Here is a 21,626-nt window from a genome sequence, read left to right on the forward strand (position 1 = left end):
AACTGGACAAGTGTGGCTCATTTGGAAGTGTTACTAGGAGAAAGTCTCTTCTCTCTAAAAGGAACAAGGCAGCAAGGCTTAGGCTTCCAGAGTCGCATCTGATAAAGACACAAGACTTGTACAAATGAGACCAAAAGTGGAGATGTTTGGCCATAATGCTCAGAGCCAGATTTGGCAAAAAACAAACACATCAGAATAAGCACCTCGTACCAACTGTCACGCACGGTGGTGGAGGGGTGATGATCTTGGCTTGTTTTGTAGTTACAGGACCTGGGTGCCTTACAGACATTGAGTCGACCTGTATACCAAAGTATTATAGAGTCAAATGTGAGGCGAACCCATCTACCAGCTAAACCTTTGCCAGAACGAGGTCATGTAACAGGAAAATGATCCCAAGCACAGCAGCAAATGTAGAACAGAATAGCTGAAAAAGAAAAGTCTAGACCTCAACCTGATTGAAATGCAGCGGTGGGACCTTAAGCTGTGAATAAACGAATGGCCACAAACGCCAATGAACTGAAGCAATGCTGTAAAGAAGAGTGGGCCAAAATTCCTCCACAATGATGTAAGAGACTGATAAAGCCATACAGAAAATGGTTATTTCAAGTTATTGCTGCTAAAGGTGCTTCTACCAGCTATTCAATCATGGGGACTGAATAGAGGTCTGTGAAAACTCTTTTTCACAGGACTGTAAACTAGAGTCTTGTTGATGTATAAATGCAAAGTTTGGTACAAACTAAAGGACAAAACCAGAAACTTAGTCTTTAAATTATAATGAACTGATAGATTGGGTAGTTCCAGTTAATCATTTCCAGAGAGGTCTGAGATCTGGAGGGTTCCTCACCATTAGACTTGTACTGATATCTTGGTGAGTACAATAATCATATTATATGAATAATCATCAAAAACACTCGTGTGTGGTGTTTTTTTTTTTTTTTGTTTTTTTGTTTTTTTAAGGATACATTTTCATTACTGGCTCAGGCTGATAACTTGAGTGACAGTTTCACTAAAGAGATCAGTCATATAGTTACAATAATACCAGAACAGTTCTCAAGTCACGTAATTATGTGTAATAACTGTTAACCTTGCAATTTTACCACTGCCGCATGTAATTTCATATCCAGAAATGCATGAAACTGGGAAAATATAAGGTGGAATTACAGATGTGACCCTGCAGCACTCTTATTCATATTTAATGAGAGAACAGGGCTTGGGGAGGACTTTTATTCTCTATGGAGGAGGCTGTGAGCCAATCAATAAGTAATATAAGGAAGACTTAGAGGGATCCACAGAATGCCTATGAGGACTGAGGCCTGAATGTATGTACAGTACGAGCTCGCCTTGTGTCCTTCCCGCAGCATCTCCCTTTTTAACTCAGCTGATTAAGTAAAAACGTATTCTGTATCTCAGAAACTTTGCCGAGGCCATACTTCAGTTTATTAAATTATTTCATACTTTTTACAGATCAAATATAAGACTGGCAACCAGATACAGTGCAGAACTTTTGACCATGAATGGTAAAAACCAAATGACAGCTCAAGGTCTTCCGGCATTATTGATTAAAAATAAGAGTTGATCATTTGTAAGCTGTTCAGGCTCCATGAGGTTGAAACATAATTCTAGAAGCCCTTACACGGACCAAATCAATCATATTTTAAATCTTAAATTAAAACTGATTTTGTTTAGGTTTCTAAATAAACATTTATTATTGCTAGTTATTTTATTTAAAAAGGGAAAAAATGATCAAGTCTACTAGTTCATCTCAGAAAATGTAAATATCTGGATGGGTAAGCAGGAACAGATGGATTTATGGATGGAAACTTTCATATATTTTGAATTTATTCAATGTAAAGTGAAATATCAGGTCTTTCCTGTATTTGGCTTATAGATCATGAAAATCAGAACTCAGGCTTCTCAAATTGTGAAAATATCATAAGAACATTTCCTAGTATTCTGTAAAATATGTTCATTTTTATATTGAGTACTTGGTTGGGAGTCGATGCAGGATGGCATGGAGACAATCAGCTTGTGACACTGCTGAGTTGACACTGAAGCCCAGGTGGTTTTGATAGTAACAGGCCTAGGGAGTTGAATACAGTAATGACATGTCTAGCAAACAATTTGGTAATAGCTGTGGCATTGTGGGCAGGTACTAAGTCCTGGTGGAAAAGGCAATACACATCTTCCGGTAGACGACTATGTTGACTCTGGACTTGATAAAACACAGTGGACAAGCCATTCCAGCAGATTACATGGCACCCCAAATCAACCCAGATTTAGGAAACTTTACACTGGTCTGGATTCTGTGCTCTCCACTACTCCTCCAGACTCTGGGACCTTGATTTCCAAATGAAATGAAAGAATGTACCTTCACCAGAAAAGAGGACTTTGGACTATTGAGCAATATTTCAGTTCTTTTTCTCCTTAGCCCAGACAAGATACTTCTGACACTGTCTCTGGTTCAGGAATAGCTTAATATCATAATAGCCCCTTTTCTGAATACCCCTGTGTGTGGTGGCTCTTGCACTGATACCAGCCTCAGTCCTTGTGAAGTTCTCTTGACAATCCACTGTTGCTTGTCCACCTTTTCCCATCATACTTTTTCCTTCCAGTTAATTTTAATACAGCACTCTGTGAACAGCCATCCTTTTCAGCAATGACCTGCTGTTGCTTACCTCGTTTGCATGAACTTCTATTATTGTTTCCCATGCTTTTCCACCAAGGTTATCCAAATTGACATCATTAAGATCATTTCCTTTAGTAAAAGTATAAATATACTACTATGAAATCGTTCATAACAAGAAAAAGTCTTTCAAAGATATAATGGAAAGACTCAAATTGCTGTACCGTATATGTCGTGTGCAAGTGACCTCTTTAGCATTTTATTGTTATTGATACATTATTGAGCAGTAAATGAGCCCTGCAGCAGGTCAAGTTGGAGCATTTTTCAATAACTATATTGTGTGCATATAACATTATAAGAGTAGTATCAGGATGGATTACTGAATAGGACTGCCAGGCACAGAGCCAGATCACATGGCCTTAGAGATTTCATTTGGCCAGAGCCCTGGTAAGACATGACTGTTAACATCTCTTGTTGGGCAGTCAATCAAACAACAAAGAGACACAAAAACCTCTTAAACAGCCACACTACTAAGAGGCACAGAACAAAAAAGTCACAATACAGATGAAAATGCCAACAGCTTTAAAGAAACACAAAATGTTTGCAGTCAAAGCAACGCGGTAAAAAAAAAAGAAGCACAGAGACAAAGATAAACCACCAGCAGGCTTTCAGTCTGGTTTTGCTGTTGTATAGCACGGATGCGGGCTTTCTGGATGAAAGTGCCCAGAAGTTTATTCTGTCATAATCAGATCTGTCAACAATAGCAGCTTAAGCTCAGAAGTAAATGTATTAAAGTGTATTGAGAGAATGTAGTAGATTGACTGCAAATCCAAACACTTATACAAGTACCTGAAAATTGTACAGTACAGTGTTGGAGTAAATAATCACGTTAATTTCCTGCTCTGAATTTTCAGATCAATCTGACGAATAAAAGTGGCCATGTAAACTGAAAACTAGAAACTGCTGGTACACCAGCATCCCTGTCCACAGTGCAGCGAGATTTACATGTAGCGGGTGTCAATCAAGAAGGAAGCCCCTGCTCTAAAACCTTCGGCATTCCTCACTTCTGCTAAGAGGACATTAAAGATGTATGTTGTACAATCATTCCACTGTGGAAAAGGTTTAAAAAAAAAATAACAATTAAAAGCCCCAAACTATTGTTGATCAGTGTATAAAAATTTCTGACCACAATTGTATGTCCTGACACACAGTGAAACTAGAACCAACTCCGAAGTATTGAAAGTATTTAAGCTGTAAACAAAGTTCTCTCTATTTATACTGCAAGTACTGAATATACTGCTTCAGTTGATCATATGTTCACTGTAGTATATGTGGAGTATAATGGAAAGTTTCACCTGTTCATGGATCAAAATTGTTGCTTACCAAGTGATTGTCCAGCAACGATCCTGGCGTTCTCTCCAGCCACGGCTGCCCGGGCATTCCTCTCGCTGGCGTACTGAACAAAGGCGTAGCCTTTGTGGACAGAACAGCCCACAATCTTGCCGTATTTGGCAAAGATGGCCTCAATGTCAGCCTTGGTTACTACGGCTGTGTTGAGGTTGCCGATGAAAACGCGAGAGTTGAGGGAGCGAGGATCATTCTTGTTGGTCACGTTGCTGGTCTGGGTCTTCCCAGTCATCCTATTCCTGCAGCAATGCCTGCAGGGAGACACAGTTGAACACTGCTCAGGAAGCCAGGAAGGTTAGATTGCAGAGGTTATACATAGAGAGTCAAACAGCGAGCAGCAGTGGGATGTAAACACTGGTCAGATCTGAGAGCATATGTTGTAAATAATTCCTCAGATTTTCTTTGTACAGGCTGAGAAACAAATCCCTCCCTAGTAAAACTGGGGTAAAAAGGCTTGCATGTTATCCTAAAGGCTTTTTGTAGACAAATCTTTAATGATTTTAGATTAGTCATATTCACGTATTTATTTATTTATTTATTTTTAAAACTGCCACTTGTAAAAATTATAATACAGCATGTATTTGGTGTCATCTTTCCCTCCTGAGAAATTTTTATGATTAAACAAATGAGCAAAAGGACTGACAAAGAGGAAGACATTGATAGATAATAATTACAATAAATATCAAGCAAAGTTTAAATCAAACTCCAGGCACCATTGAACATAATTTTACAAAGCCAAACCTTGATTGCTGACATTTTTTTTTCAATCATCTTTCAACTGTTTTCTCAATTAATCATTTAAAACATCAAAAAATAAAATAAGGTAAGAGGGAACTCTTTCCTGGTGTCTATTTTTTTAGTTGATAAAACCCAACAATATTCAGTTTGCTGACATAAAACAAAGAAAAAAACAAGAAAATCTATAATTTAAAAAATGACTGACAGTAACTTTGGATTTACTCCACTGCTTATATATTTTTAAACTAATTGCTTGATTGTGGAAGCAAAAATCAAAAACCCAATGAAAATGAAATACATTTAAAATGTCTGAACAGACTGATTTTGGTTATTTTTGCCTAAACTGCTATTTTAAAATTCTACATTATTTATCTCGAGTATTCAATGAATCACATGGTTACAGCTCATGAGTCGTTATGCTGCTTATGCTGTTATTATCCTTGTCTAAGTGTTCACTTGTACTTGTGCCTACCTCAGTGAGCATGGAGACAGATTGCTGTCTGCAGGAGGGGAGAGGAACTCTGACACGGAGGCGGCTGTGATTCAGGCGTGTGAATCTGATAGATCTCACTATATATGTGAACTGTGTTCCCACATTTGAAAATAGCGCATCACACTGAAGTCACAAGAATCCCCACTCACTGTTTTACCCTTTTCTTTTTTTTTTCCTTTTGAGTCTCTTCTATATGCAGTGCCAGAGGTGGCCTTTATACTCCAACTGAGTATTTCACATTATAATCACTATGTTCATCTTTTTCACAGCGTTTCAAAAAGGAGAAAATGTAGTATTATATATTGTTACCGCTATGGTTGACACATTGTTTCTATATACATGTTCATGTGATAAATAAAGCACACCCTACTTATCAGCACATTAAAAAAGTCCTTAGCAAGTCTTAAAATTAGGTAAATATACCAACATTATTTATTTACATCCATTATTTATTTATTTACCAAAAACTAAGTGCAAATGCAGAAGTATGTTAATGTTCATGACAGTACATTTACCTTGTTTGTAAAGGATGCCATGAGAAAGTGTCTTTTTTTCTAAAAACAGCATGGCAACACAGCTTAGGATCACATTATACATGCCGCTTTGGTTGCTTTGCACATTGCTATTGATGTTGCATTCACTTGAATGATAGGTGTGAGGCCCCAGACATCAGCACTGGTATAAGAGGAGAAATCTAATCTTTTCAAACTTTTGCAATAACTCTCTCTGTATACACTGTGAATTCTGGGCTTGTACTAATATATCATTAAACTGGTGGTTTAAAAAATCGACACGACAAACTGGCTGTATCTCTAGCAACCAACATTCAAGGTGTAGGTAATTGGTGCACAACCGGCCAAAACAAGTTTGAAGCAATGGTGTAAATATGAGTGTGCCAAAATTCCTCCACAGCCATGTGACAGACTGATAAATTCATACAGAAAACAATTACTACATGCTAAAGCAGCTAAAGGTCATTCTACAAACTCAAACAAATAAATGACATGGTGTAACACGTTGTTGTATTTAGATTTTTTTTAACAAGCAAAAACACAGATTTTTTTTTATTATATCCTGATAAACACCTGATAAAACCTTAGACTTGAGAGGTGTACTTTCTTTTTTACATGACTGTATATGTACAAACTTGCTTTGTGTAAAGGTACCAACCTCCCAGGTTATCAGCATTAATCTTGTAGTATGTCATTATATTTGCATCATAATATCACAAATGACATTTAACTGCATAACCACTACTTATGCTTAGGTTAAGTACTCTTTGAATGAAAGATTTATTTGAGTGCAGCATGGTATGTGAAAGCATGTGAATATTTTAACCACCAGAAGAAGAATTACTTTCAAACAGAAACCAGGTCAACAGAAATAAAGATAATTTAACTGGACTCCTAACATTAATTTGCATTTAAGCATAAAGCCAATAGGTCATCTAGAATTAATCTTAGGGCAATCCTTCTGTAAACATCAGCAGCACATCATGATCTTTTTACCTCTGTGGAGCCTGCACTGTTTGCTCCTATCATGCCACAGTCCTGGGAGACGAGCATAAAGATGTGCACCACAATAATCGGACACATCCACTTCAAGAGGAAGGAAGAAACTTTCAAGTTGTTTCTTCTTGGAATTCCCAGTTGGTGGTGGTCTTTGTTTGTGAGTGAGAGTGTGTAATGAGGCTTTCTTAACCCAGATTTCACAAAGTGTAGACACATTGCCATGCAGGATAAGCTCTCATGAGGCTATAAGGACAGAAGTGAGTCCCAGTGGTTAGCGCTGTTACAGCTACTCACAGAGAGTAGAGAGATTAATTATTAATACTAAGAATTATTTAACTAGATTTAGATATATTTGTTTATATATAGTCATAATCAATTAATTTACAATCTCTGTGGTTTAAGCTTCTTAATTGAGAGGGTGCTCTGGGTTGTTCTTGTGTTATGGAGCTTTAAAAAGTCTCATTAGTAGATTTTATTTCCTGTACTGAATCAAGTTAGCTGTCTTTGTGCTAGGCTAAGCTAATCACCTGCTGGATGAGCGTCTTCTTCTAATTAAACACTAAAGCTAAGAAATCTAAAAAACTCATTTTATAGAATCTAAAATATTTACTGTTTTCTATATAGTACTTGCTAGCTGATGTGCCTCTTACGAATATATTTAATTGCTTGATTTTGCTGCACAGCTGAAATCAAATGACCTGAATATAAAACATATACAAAAAGAGGTGCAGTTATATCCATAGGTATTTTCTCAGAAACATTTTCCCTGCTGGAGGTGGAGTGCAAGCATGTCGAGTGACAGTTACTCTAAACATCTGCACACATCTACACCAACACAGACGCACTGAGTGCAGTCAATCCTCTCTCAGGTTCCCCTTGCGTCACAGCTTCCCCCATCCTCCCCCATCCTCCCCAACCGCTTCTTTACTTCCATCCTTTGCCTCCACCCACATATAATCCACTCTAAATCTCCTCTGCTGCTCTTCAAAAAATCTCCTTTTGCACAACAGAGAAGAGTAGATGAATTAAAACTGGTGCATGTCCCATATTACGGTAGTGCTGTGAGTTTGGAGTTAATTGACTTAATTATCGGTAGTGAGAGAGCAGGAAGCTGACACTCTATCCAATCAAACCTCAAATCCCATTCACCCCGTCTCTACCTTTTGAATGGTATCGCACCCCCAACACCTTACCCAACCTGCGGAGTGACTGATGGATGTGGAGTGCACTGAATGGTCTCTTTGAGGCAAATGTACAGAGGTGAGGCCATTAGATGGAAGATAGTTGATTAAGCAGGAGAATATTTTAAATAGATTTAATAAGAGAAAATGTGATTCAGACAAATGCTGAGCACTGAATGAAAGAGGTGGCATTTGCTTATTAAATACTAGTTAAGCGGTTTAAATGCACAGTGCTGGAAAGACTACAGTAGTTTGTAAATAATTTTTTTAGGTATTATATATTTATTCATTACATACAGTGGAGTGGGACATGCTAAATGGAATCTGCTGTTTCTTACATTTAATTAATGGACACTCAGCATTAACCCTACGATGTAACCTACGCCATAACAGATGCCATAATTGACAAGCAGCTCCCTGGAAAATCGAGCTACACATCATGTCGATGCAGCCTACAACTATTGTGTTTGGCCTGTTCAGTACTGTCAATCCCTCCTGGGTTTCCAGATACTTCTTTCCCACAGTTTTTTCACTTATCAGTGGGAGAAAAATAATCATAGCTTCAATATAAGGATTCCAGGAGGCAGACGGTACGCAAAGGCATGAATAGCCTACTCGTAATGACGTCGGTCAGTTAAGGCAAAAACTGAACAATTATACATATTCTGTCTTAAAACAGAGAATGAGTTTTCAGTGATCACAAGATTAATCACATGTATTAATATGAGACAAAAGAGTCTTACATCTGCACCATCGCTCATTCTTAAAAAGAAAAAAAACTGCAGTGAGGATTTATTCTTTAAAAAGAATTTTAGCTTTGGAGGTGGGAATGTGGCTTTGGTCCAGAAAATATTCCAGTAAACTACTGGAAGTACAGCCTTGAAATTATAATTAACAGACTTTACAGCATGCATGGTTGTATTGTTTCAGAGTTAATGACATATTTTAGAGGGTACCTTATTATTTTATTATTTTATTTTCATGCAGTTTGAGGAGTCAGTATATGTGTTCATTATTGCTAAAATCCAACTGTTCCAATATACACTGAACTGTTAAAATATACATTAGAACCCAAATGATCCACACTTTATGCCATCCATCCATTTTCTTAGCCACTTATCCAATTCAGAATCGTAGGGAACCTGAAACCTCCACTGGGTAGAAGGTGGGGTACCCAGGGTAGAGCTATGGCCAATTTAGAATGACCAGTTAAGCTAACATGGATGTCTTTGGACTGTAAGAGGGAGCTGGAGTACCCAGAAAGAACAAAACACCAACTTCACACATAAAAGCCTGTAGGCAGGTTCAAACCAGGAACCTTTTGGCAACTGTAACCACCTAACCACCGCACCATCCAAACCATAGATGTCCAAACTTTCATTAGATAATTGCATAGCAAGTGGCTAAGCTTTCCTACCTGAATATTAGAAGCTCACCGGACATCGAGAGTAACTTTGGGTTGAATATATGTTGTTCTCAAACTGCCATCTCTGTGACTAGGGGACATTCCCTCTATAGCTTGAGCCACAGCTGCTCAAACGTTAGCATCTAAGTAAGGTAATGAGCACGAAGACAAATGCCTGCCCAGCATCAGTAGGTTCTTCAAAGCCTGAGGGAACGGCATCGAGCAAAAACAGCTATATGGACCAGAAACGGTTGAAAACAGCAAATTGCTTCTTAAGTGTTTGTATGTCTGTTTCTGAATTTAAAGCCTGGTGCAAAGTTGCTTGTAGACACAAGACATTACCTCGACTAATGGCTTGAAGTTTCTTACAATGTCTGCAAACTTGTCAAACTTCTATTAGCAGCTGACAGCATCAGATGGTCACTGAGCAACCGCTCAAGCGACGCTTTAAATAACCGCAGGCTGCATCTGGTACAAAAATACAACCACAGTCAGTCTAAGCAGAAGCTTTCAGTCGCCACATTTTTCACGTAGAGCATCACTCAGTTATCCTCAATTACATGTTTTTAATGAAAGTGATCACAGGAAAAAGGAGTAACATTATTCCTCTGGTTTTCAAAATGGAAAGAAAGAGACTTCAAAGGCCATTTACAATATTCATGAGGCTCTAAGATCCTCAAAGCCTTTTAAGAAGAAGCATGTGGCATAACTGCTGGCAAATGCTTGGTGGAAACGTCCCAGGCCAGGAAACACGCTCACATCGAATTCAAAGCAGTCTGATAGGCAAGACAGGAGGAGAGAGATGGTGCTGGATTCATCTTGGCATGCTTAACGCTCCTGAAATTAATGCAAAATTACATCTTCGTGCATCACCGGAGCTGTGAATACATCCAAACTCATCACTGGCATGTTTTTCCACACACAGACTTTGTTTTGTCTCTTAAAAGTCTTTCTTATAACACAGAAGTGAGTGTCTGACAGTGATGTTTTCCTTTCCTTTTTTTGTTCAGGGCTTCTACAGCATCCTCCCGTGTTGCAGAGGTTCCAAGTGTAAGTATTTCATGGATCCTCTTTGGTCCTTTCACACTGACTGTCAGGGGCTTCAGAGCCTGAATTCTCCTGAGATAAAGAAGCGAGGAACTGGTGAAAGTAATCATTTTAGCACTTCCTCTCTCCCTGATCTCTCCTCACTGACTCATGCTCCTGTCTGAGGAAGAAAGATGAAAACTTCTCATCCAATATGACAAATACATATGGGATGTGAAAGATGCATTCAGGCCACACTCACTCCCCACTGTTTGAATGCTGCACTGCAACATTTTATCTTTAGCAAGTTGACAGCGCACAACCAAAAGCGACTAACCTCGACTCTCGTCAACAGAGGAAAGTTTAATTTGCAGACGTCTTCATAGTCTGTCTGAACAGAGCCATCGACACACGTCGGTTCTGCTTTATCAGGAGGCAGGTGTTTTTCAGCTGTGTCTCATGTCTCTTGCTTGTAGTGCCTTTCTGGAAAAACGTGGCTGCTCAAGTGAACAAAATATTGGTTTATAATAAGACACCTTTTCACCTTTTTGCCTCATTTCTTTGATGGACAGCCAAACACATTACAAGGGAAATACTGTGTACTGAAACCTAATTACGCTTTCATACAATCTAAATTTACAAACTGGGCACCAATGCAGCTATGGATTATTTCTTCTCTTTCTACTGTTTAACATGTGTAACGCAAACCATGAGGATCATCATGTAGATTAAAATAGATCAAACAAATGTTAATCAGCCATAAACAACAGGTAGGTTTAAGGTGTTTAAGATAGATTCCACCTGAGCGTATGTTTGATAAAGATGAAGCTGGAGGTTAGCTTAGCCAAGAGGCTAAACAGCAAGAGTAGCATGTCTGGAGAATAGAAGTTCTTCAACCACCTCTTAACCTTTTATCAGGGGACCGGAGGTGTCAAACAGGGGTATTTAACATCATGGGCCACTGAACTCTCCTCTCAGTGTGAAAAACTTTGAATTTACTGCTGTAAAATAAATAAAAAAATGATTGTCAATCGTGAAAAAACAGAAATCTTTTCCAGGCAGGTTCTGGCCCCCAGGCCTTATGTTTGACATCCCTGCCTTATATTAACACTATATACCCTGAATGTTTAATGTGTAATAAGAACAATAAACACTATGGTGATACCAGGTTAATTGAGTTTTTCTCTTGACTGTTGTTCCGAATTTAACAGACATGAAGAATGAAGCATTCGTGTATTTTAATTCTTTCTTTGTTTTTTTTCATGCAGACGCGTAGCACTTTCCATGTTTCTGTTGTGAAGATGTGAGGATTTAACAAAATGTTTCAATAATTTTGCTGAAATCACTCAGTTACTTGGTCTGTGGCTGTCACTCTCAGTCATGGGCCAGTAAAAAAGCTTAATTACAGCAGCAAAACATCTCCAGACAAAAACAGGTTTAATTTTCAAAATTGAAAAACCTTGTTAAAATTGCATGAGGAGTGCATTGAATACAATCTTGTAATGAATTCAACTCAGAAAAACAGAAAAATATTTTGTTGAATATAAACTGATAACACTGTTGTATTTGTGAGTTCAGTATAAAGGTGCAATGAGCCGCTCTGTAACTTATAATAGAAAAACACAACAGATCAAAGTAACAATTGGATGATGATTAAAAACTATTTTAACTACTCATCATGTAGAGTGATGTAGATTAGTGAATGTTATTTATTAGGACTAAACCTAGTATTATGATTTATTAAATGTTATGCTGGAAACGGGCATTAATGATTAGTTTGAATGCAATAAACTAATCACATCTGGTTTGTAATTTCAATGTAATCGCCGCACATGAAAGGAAGTAACCACTTTCAATCTCAGCAAATGAAACTATCTGAAAACAACTTGACAGCACAGTAAGAGATGTGTTGTTCCAACGGAAAAATTTGTATTCCCCAATCGGTTGCTATAAACTTTATTGGTAGTCCCACATTCATGGAGGCTTGAAAACTATTGGTAACCACCGACTTGTGTGCAAACACTCTACTCGTCAAGCAGCAATGAAACTGAAAAACCAGAAATGGAGAATGTCACCTTCAAAGTTGCACCATTTGAAATGTGGTAAGGCTGGGGAATACATTTTCCATAGCAAGCAGAGGTTGCCAGGGGGTCAACAGCTGATTACTAGACCTATATCTCTGAGGCTGTAGGGAGTGAGAATAATATACCTGAAGCTTATTAATCTAATTTATGTCTCCTTTGTTCAAAGACATGCGCATTACAAAGGAATCAGTTTTTATGATACGCCCGTTTTCTCCATTCTTTTGAATCACAGCCAAATGAGAAACTAAATGTGGACAGAAAAACATTTATAAACTATGCTGCTTCCATGTATGAGTTTTTTCCCCGTCCTCTCTTATGTGAGAATATACACAGCATGAGGTGTGAAGATTTATCAAAATGCTGGGGAAAATGCTGTTAAGAATCTCTCAGTGACCCACCAGCTTTTATTGTTACTGGGAGACTTTGGAGCAGGAATAATGACTGCAGCTGATAGGACCGCCGCAATTTTTCATTGTCTGTCACAGTCAAAGAAAGAGATGTCATCACTTTAAATGCACAAATTCCACAAAGGCACAATAATATGCTTAATCAAAAAAAAAAAAATTGCATTAGTGCTAAATTAAATTTAATTGCAGAACATAATGAATTTAACTCAGACAAATGGTGAAAATCAGACAGAAAAAAAGAGCATACCACAGACTTCTGAGCATTAACATAAGGTGACTGTGTAATAACAACACTGTGGGCACCAGTGCCCTTTTTTAATAACCCTGTCTCACCCTCGTTCATTATTCCATGCTCCCTCTCAGCCATAAATTACTCGGCTAATGCCCCAACAGCAGCAGCTATTGCTGAATCATTCAAAGACCCCAATTAGCAATTAAGGACTTAATGAATAGAGGTCCTTGCTGGGCCGTTTTCCTCCCTGCCCAGAGGAGCCTGGTGGAATCTAATTTCTCCTGCAGGACTTGTACAGTAAATACTGGCTAACAGTGCAAAGGAAATAGAGAATAGCCCATTACTGCACACATATAACCAGAAACCTGCCCTCCAGTTTCGAGCCCTGTTTACTATGTAGCAGGAATTTCAGTTCTGCTGTGGATCTTAACAAGGAAGGATGACTGTCAGGCACTATTCTTATATTTTTTCCCTTCAGTTCACACCCCATTACCTTCTGCATAATACCTGTCTTGAGTTTGAATTGAAGAAGGAGAGGGGAAATGGCAACAAAAGGAGAGAGAAAGAGAGAGGGGGGTTTTAAAAGGAGGTGAGATGGAAGGAGAGAATGAGCGAACTTCAAAAAAGGAAGAAGGGAAAAAGACATTTGCAATGCCAATCATTTTCAAGGAGCTTAGAACTGGGCCTTGGACCGGAATATCAAAGATGGAAAATGCAGGCATACATCATGCGGTTGGTAGGTAGTGCTAGCTTATAAATTATTACTGCGACTCTATCCTTTTATATTACTATCCCATCAGCCTTTTATCGTTTACATATTTTTCATATATTTGATGAATTGACTTTTGAACTGCAAGGCTATGCTTTACTGTGCGAGAGTCCACAAGTATGCGAATATGCAGAGTTTCTCAAAGGAGAATACACTCTATTTTCCATCAGCTTTACCAGCCTCTTTATGGAGTCTCTGTGAAGCATGAAGACTGAGGGCACACGGTCACGTGCCTAAAATGAGCAGTGCCATAATCTGATTTGAGCAACCTATAGCGACGACAGCCGGGAGATAAAGCACAATGTGACCTGTACAGTGAGATGGGATGAAGTCATATCTCTGGAAGACATTTTATCTCGCATCTTACAATAATAGAAGTTCAGATTATCTCTGAAATCGGTGCAATTTAATAACATACCAGAAACGTGATCTGTGAGGTCAGTGTGTGTCTTTCACACTACTCTGTTTTGGGGTGATTTTGATGGTAAAAGCTGCTTACATATAGTCTCACTGATTCCACAGGGACATTGTTTTCAGGCATTTTTGCTTTACTGCATCGCTGTGCACCAATTCATTACATTCAAAGTATTCTTAAAATTTTACTTTCCGTCTTGTTGGGAGTCTACCCTGTTCTCATGAAAACAGAGGATTTCTCCTGCATTACTAATATGTGTATGTGAATGAATGACAGGGGGGGGAAGACTCCACCTGCTGTTGCAGCAGGGGGAGTCCACACACAGCTCTGCTCGAGGGCATACGAACATATGCCATGCTTTCCCATATCTCTTGGCACGGACATATTTCTCCATTTCCTTAATTCTCCTCTTGTGTGAGTGCCAAATTTAGCTTCCTCTCCAGCAGGCTAAAGTAACTGGGTCACTAGAGCTGTGGGTAATTAGCAGATAACAAAATATGTTTCCGCTTTATGACACCAGAAGGGTGAAGACTGGGGGTTAAAAGGCATATTGAGGTAATAATTTGGGGCAGGAGTTGACACCCAGGGTGAAAGGTCAAACGTGAAAGTCAGAAATGGAGCAAATGAGTCGAAATATGCATGAGGCTGAGGGGGATGCGGATGATGTGGAGGTTCTTTTCCATGAATGTGAAAAACAGCACGACAAAGAGCTGATTATCATTTCATTTTAGGAAGAATTTGCAATTTAAATGAAAAAAAGGCTCTCTTCTGCTGCTAAACGTTACGTGCCGACAATGTTTTCAGTTTATTGTGCACAACAGATTTTGTAAGCAGAGTGACGGCATGGTGAATGCATGCTGTGTCACAAACACTAAATAGTGCTCATTTTAATGCAAATACACATCCACTGTGATGCAAGCAGGAAAGATTCAATTAAAAAAGAACAAAAACATTCGGGCAGGAGCCAGTTTTTCTCTCTTCGTGATCCTTCGCTTTCTGGTTTCTATATTTGTTGACCAAAAAAAAAAAAAAATCCCAATCCCAAACAAGAGTCGTGTGGGAAATGCTACATTTGTAAATATTACAGTTCTTATTTTGTGTTGGAGATGAAAATAAGGGGAAGAATGTTAATTAACATCCACCAGCCAATTTTTTTACGTAGACCTGGAAAGACTGTTCTGAGATTTTGGTACATATGGACATGATAGCGTCACACAGCTGCTGCAGATGTGTCAGCTGCACATCCATGATGCAAATCTCCCATCCCTGCACAAAGACGCTCTATTGGATTGAGATCTGGTGACTCTGGAGGTCGTGTGAGTACGGTGAACTCAACATCATGTTTGAGAAACCAGTTTGACAGGATGCGAGCCCTGTCACATTATGTATTCTTTTACAGGAAGCAACCATTAGAAGATGGGTACACTTTGGTCATATAGGGATGGACATGGTCACTGACAATATTCAGGTAGACTGTGCTGTTTAAATTATGCTCAGTTGCTACTAACGAGCCCAAAGTGTACCAAGAAATTATCCTCTGCACTGTTACGACACCACAAGCAGCCTGAACTGTTGCTACACGATGTTTCATGTTTTTACACAAAATATTGATACTTTTTTTTTAATGCCTGGTCCCATCTGACCTGATTAGAGCCATCATTAACAAACACCTGAACAGGTGTATTTGATAAAGTGGCCAGTGAGTGTCAGGTAGAGCATATTCCAGCTTTGTTTTGTTTTGTTTTTTACCCGTGGCTTTGAAATCTAACTACAGAAAAGACCAGTCTCACTTATACAACTACATAACAGCTTCTTTCAGCTCCTCATTCACAAGGGGTCGCCAGCGGGAAGCTCTGCATATTTGATTTGGCAGATTTTTATGTTGCGTGGCCTTCCTGATGCAACTTCCAAGGGTTCTGTGTCTCCTCCTGGAATCCTTTGCTTTTTAGGCAAAAGTGTAGAACTCATAACTAATTTACTAAATTACCTGGGTGCTTTAGATCAGTTTCTGACAGTGAGTGTGCCTGAAATAAACCACATTTTTTTAGGTTTACAGTAATGATGGAGACCGTGCAACAGCTTGAGTCATTTATGAGTCATGTTCAAAGTGTGTGTCTTTTTAAAGGTTTTAAAGTGGCTGCTATCAAACACAATCAATTTTAAAACAGCTGAATTTCTTTTAGTATTTTTAGATTTACTAAGCTTGGAATTTCCCAAACTTTGAGCCTGGTATGCTGCTGATCTGCTTTTGGTCAAATACCCATTTCAGCTGTAAATTAATAGCAACAAATGGAGTCCTGTGCAGCTTTCACACCGACAGTCTGCATAGCCCCTTGGATGATGTATCCCTGATTGGGAATACTCGGCACGGCGGTATAATCTTTAGGCTTTGCATGCAGACAATACATGTTGTGGGATCAGTCGGTGGTTGGTTTTAATGGGATTTGTGATTAAGGTTCCTATCTAAGTGGATTCCTCAGAGGTGTGTTCAGAACACGATCTGATGCATTTTTTTTTTTTACCAGTTTGACTGTTTATTAAATTCTTGAGTAATTTTTGTGTGTAAAGTAGCAAAAAAAAATGTATCTGCATTTCTATCCTTAAAAACTAAAGGATATTCCCGTTTTAAAGATTTACTATAGTATAATGTGTATTCTACGAAAACATTTCAATGTTTTTAAGGTGAAAGAGCTTCTTTAATCTTCATCAAATAACATTTTGGAGCAACAATAATATTTACTCCTTACCAAGAACCAATCTTCAAAATGCAGAGTAAAAACTGAAAACCATTGTATTTTGAATGGCACTGGACTCGATTATACATTGTTTGAAAGCACAAAGCCGCATGGCTCAAAGCGTGTGGTCATTTTAGGATACCAATACCACGGCAGCAAATAGTTTTATACTTGCACACGTAGCAAAATAGCAGCTTCTTTTTCTGTTTTATTGTCTGTGTGGCTGCAAACCTGTTAAATCTCAGTGTACTGAAGTTTATTTCCGCCAACAAAGTCCAACTCACAAAATGCTTTCTGCTTCTTCTTCTTTGGTAAAAAATGGTGGTGAATGTCATAGGGTTACTTCTGTTGGGGTTGGGTCAGAAAACGCTCTGGGAAAAAGTATAAATGTTCCTGATACTGGTAAAACAGAAATATCTACTCTGCTATACTTCTGTTTATTCTTAGTGCATAAGATTAGAGATTAAATTCTAAACACTAAAGAATAAAACACAGCAGAAATCATTAAAATAAGTTATCTCGTTAGGTTTTTAAAATTGGGCCGGCTACACTTGAGCTTCTTTAATGAAGCTGATGTTTAATGTTTGCTGAAGAAGTCTCAGTTAAGCTCTAGAGTAACTTAAAGGGCACAGTGTGTGCTTTTATAGTGCTGTTTATATTTTGTCAACACAAACAGCTCACTGTGGTCCCTTGAAAACACACACACACAAAAAAGAAAATAATGTAATCTTAAATGTCAAGGTTCTGGCTTAATATCTCTAAATTTTGTGTTACTTCTGAGCAAGTCAAAATTTTGCGATACAAACATGAAATTTTGACCAAAACATTTTTGTATCAGTGGCATAAACAAACTTCCACAGATCACATGCAGTATGAGGGGGAATTAAAAGAATCAAGCCCACAAGGATGAGCCAAAATGTGCATTTTCTCTAGTGGACAATTCCTGGCTGTAAAAGTGAGTCGACCCATATAGACTCATGTTAAAATGTCCAAATTTCCATCATTAAAACGCACATTTACAGCCCAGTATCTCTATGGATAGTCTTACCCTTCACAAAAATGCCTGAAAGGGATTTAATTTTTTATAACTTATCCATCTGAACACTAGAATAAAAGGCTCTTTTAGTCACTTAACTGGACCACTGCACTCTGGCTGTGCTGTTGGTGCCTTTAGGAGCATTTTCATGGACAGATGACAAACATTACAGCTTCAATCGATTCAAAAAGTTTGTGCTTCAGTTTTGGTAAATGTAATCTTAGTATTTTAATGTTACTTTGCACTAATGATTAGATGTGAGTGTCTGCGCAATGCAGGGATGTAATTTATGAATACAGCTTGCTAACACCTAACAAAACAATCTGACATTAGCTGATAGCTTAGCACTCCACCCTTTCATCCAATCTGGCAAACATGCCAGCAAGGGCTAACGTCAAAGCTCCAAAATGCATATTTGAAAACCAGCTGTTGACATCTGTCTGTTTATCCTGTGTACAGTCAGTCAAAATGTCCAACTCTAAGCACTAAAAAGCATGTTTACACCCTGGTGCTGGAAATGGTTTTAGTGTTGAAAGCTGATATTCTCTTTTATAACAACAGAACAATGATCACCCTTGAATTTGTTAACAATTAAATTTAGGGGCGCAGTTGATTTGATTGAGAGGAGCACCGACACAGGCAGCTGCAGGCGATCTGCTAAGGCCTCAATTTGTGGTGTCAGTTCCTTCAGGAGCACATCACTGGAGTTATGTGATAAATAATAAGGCTGACTGTGAAATATGTGCTGTCTAACAGTTTTGCTCTCTGGTTTGGGAGAAATTATTTTATCAATCTGTTACTAATTAGCATGTTTCTGTGTCTGCGTGATGCACCTGTGCAGTTTATGGGTGAGGATTCCAGGTGTTAACTTTGCACTCAATTCTCTCCTCTAAATATAGTCACTTCTGGGAACAGAAAACAAAGATGGCGTGGGTCATAAAACAAGATTTAATTCCCCAACATGTGAATCCAGAAACTAATTAATTCTGTTTCATATAAAGTATTAAATTAAACTTATACTTTAGATTCCTATATTGAAACGGTTCAAGAAATGCTCAAATGTTTAATTTAAACTACTTTCCCTGTTCTGTTGATAAAACACAAAATGATAATTATCCTTTCTTCGGCTTTTGAATGTGAGGTGCAGAGCTTGAAATAGCTGAGAATAAGACGTCTGCGGTGGAGAGGGCAGGGGTTAGTGAGTAGAGACGCTCCAGACTTCCAGGCAAGAATCATCTCGCTCCAGCTGCCAAAGGAATAAAGTGTTGGGAGCTGTCCATGGTGCTGAAATCAACTACTATCTCTGTGCACAGGGAATAGAAGTAACTGGCCGTGATGCCGAGATACTGACGCTGCAAGGCGAATGGCACGTCTCACAACAAAAGTGAGCATCAGGTGCATGCATACGTACACACTGGCTGTCGTTCAGTCAAGCTGCTGCTATCCAAACACACACTCTGCCCAGAGAAATGTGTTGAATATGACAAATGCAGGCATAGAAATAGCATCCGAGAGCAGCAGCCTTAATAAGGAGCAGTGGGTATTACCACATGCATAATGTAACACAGAACTGAAGTAGATATCACACGTATGTACTCATAAAGCCCACTCCTCCACATGAGCATCCCATCATCTTTCTTTCTGTTTCTGCCTTTGCCCGTATGCTTTTCTCTTTGGTTATCTCTCACATGCAGGGGATATAAAAAGAGACAGAGAGAGACAGCTCTCCTAATCTGTTCTTTGACCTATAGTTTGAAAGCTGCAGCCGCTCTAAAATGTTTTTCATCCGTAGCTCGCTGAAGATGGGCTCTGTGGTGCGTGGCTTCAAGGCAGCCCGCATCGTACACCTGCTAAGGGTCAATGATCATCTCAGCCCACGGGGGCACAAACGTAAAGCCGGGCCTCCGCTGGATACGGGCAGGTTGCTGACCGGTCCAGAAATGCCTGGCTAAACTTTATTCCTTCCATCCCCTCTCTGAGCTCATAGCGATTCAGTGCATGCGTGTATCGGCTGGCTATTCCAGAGTCAGCCTCCCACCCTCATTCCTTGTGAGAGATAAGTATTGTTTGCGTAGCAGCACATTTCATGCTCGGCTTCCCCCACCTGTTCCCTGACCTGCGAAGTCTGAAGGCTGGAAACGCTGTCAAACGTCTCCACACACATCTTTTGAGGCTGATTGAAAGGTTTTTGTCTAGAGCTCTGAAAGTTTCCCTCAGTGGAGCACAAAAACAAAACTTTGGTCAAGGATTCCAGCAGCCATTTAAAAGGGGAACGTAATATGGATTGTCTGGGATTTAGTGTTCTTTTTGGATTTGTTGCCTGCAGGTTTGTGGGTGAGATCTGGCTGATACAGCAAGGTCAAACTATTAATCAAATCTATCAAGCCTGATTTGCATAATGAGCTGTCACAGAATTTCCAGCCAACTCCTTTCCCCTCTTCATTGACTCATTTAGTGAGTTTAAGTTTCCCAGCTTCTCTGCGTAAAGCCTGACTGTGTCAACCAGTTATCAATCCCACATGCATCAAGGCTTATGTGTGTAGCAAGACAAACAGGGCAGAGAAGCACAGCTGTGTCTGGTTCAGCTGGCAGGAATCTGTTTCCTTTTGCATATCAGCGATTTGCATTCATAAAGTTGTTTGAATTTTGCACAATGCTGTCACTGGAAGGCAAATGTGAAGAGCAAAAGAGCTGAATGCCTTCACCTTTTCCAGTCGCTCTCTATAGAAACAAATTACACATTTACAGTGGAGATCTTTCTAACTGTAGCATGGTGACTGATTTATGTTTCTTCTCTTTTTTCTTCATTAAAAGAGCTCAAATTAGTTCATTATTTAAAACAAATCCAGGTTTGTTCGAGACATTTACTTAAAAAGACAAAAAAAGAGGAAAGGGAAGTTCAGACTTCTCTCATCTAGGCTGCAGAAAGAAGTACAAAGACAGCACCAAAACAAACTCCAGCGAAGTTAAATTTCTCACCTATTGGAAAAGCAAAATCCTCAAAGATGAAAATCAAAACTGTTATTTTTGCGCCCGAGGAGACGTACAGCCTCGAACACCAGAGAAACACTGTAAGACCCGAGAAAAGCACCAAAACCACACCAAAATAAGCCATGATAAAGGAGGAAAAAGCCAGAAAATAAGCAAAAGGTCGAGATCGGAACAAGTGAGCTCGTGAAAAAGCTGCTTCGGGAAGAGGAGAGGAAGACAGAGAAGAGGGGGGAAAAATATCAAGAGCGTCCGCAAGCACGTAGGGCTATTTCTCAGTGGATGTCACCGGAGCACAAACACTCTGCATCCAAGATTTAAATCATTGCATGCAGAAAACGAGAAAACATTTTCCCCGTGTCGAAACACCAAGAACAGGAAGGAAGAAAAAGAGGACAAAAATATGCTTAAGAAAATGGCAGTGGGAAATGTACTCACCGAGCGGGAGTAAAAGGTTTCAATTAAAAAGAAATTGGGCGTATAGCCGTGTCGGATTGGCGGTGTGCAGGCTTGTGTACACCGAGGCTCTGCGTCTCTTTTGTGCTCTCCGTTCGCTGCTGGTGGTTGAGTCATGTG

At 39.1% G+C, this 21,626-nt stretch overlaps 1 protein-coding gene across 1 annotated transcript in view; it reads right to left on the reverse strand.

The window, feature by feature from the left end:
- LOC308412566 (RNA-binding Raly-like protein) overlaps positions 1–21,605 on the reverse strand; it is a 54,212-nt gene extending 32,607 nt beyond the window's left edge. The window contains exons 1-2 of the mRNA XM_080907025.1: positions 21,489–21,605; positions 4,007–4,281 (exon numbers count right to left, since the gene is read on the reverse strand). Of these exons, the coding sequence (XP_080763151.1) occupies positions 4,007–4,262 (256 nt within the window). The 5' untranslated portion in view covers positions 4,263–4,281; positions 21,489–21,605. The remainder of the gene's footprint in view (positions 1–4,006; positions 4,282–21,488) is intronic.
- Between the last annotated feature and the right edge of the window lie 21 nt (positions 21,606–21,626).

Source organism: Rhamphochromis sp. 'chilingali' (assembly GCF_963969265.1).
Source record: "Rhamphochromis sp. 'chilingali' genome assembly, chromosome: 16".
NCBI classification, from domain to species: domain Eukaryota; kingdom Metazoa; phylum Chordata; class Actinopteri; order Cichliformes; family Cichlidae; genus Rhamphochromis; species Rhamphochromis sp. 'chilingali'.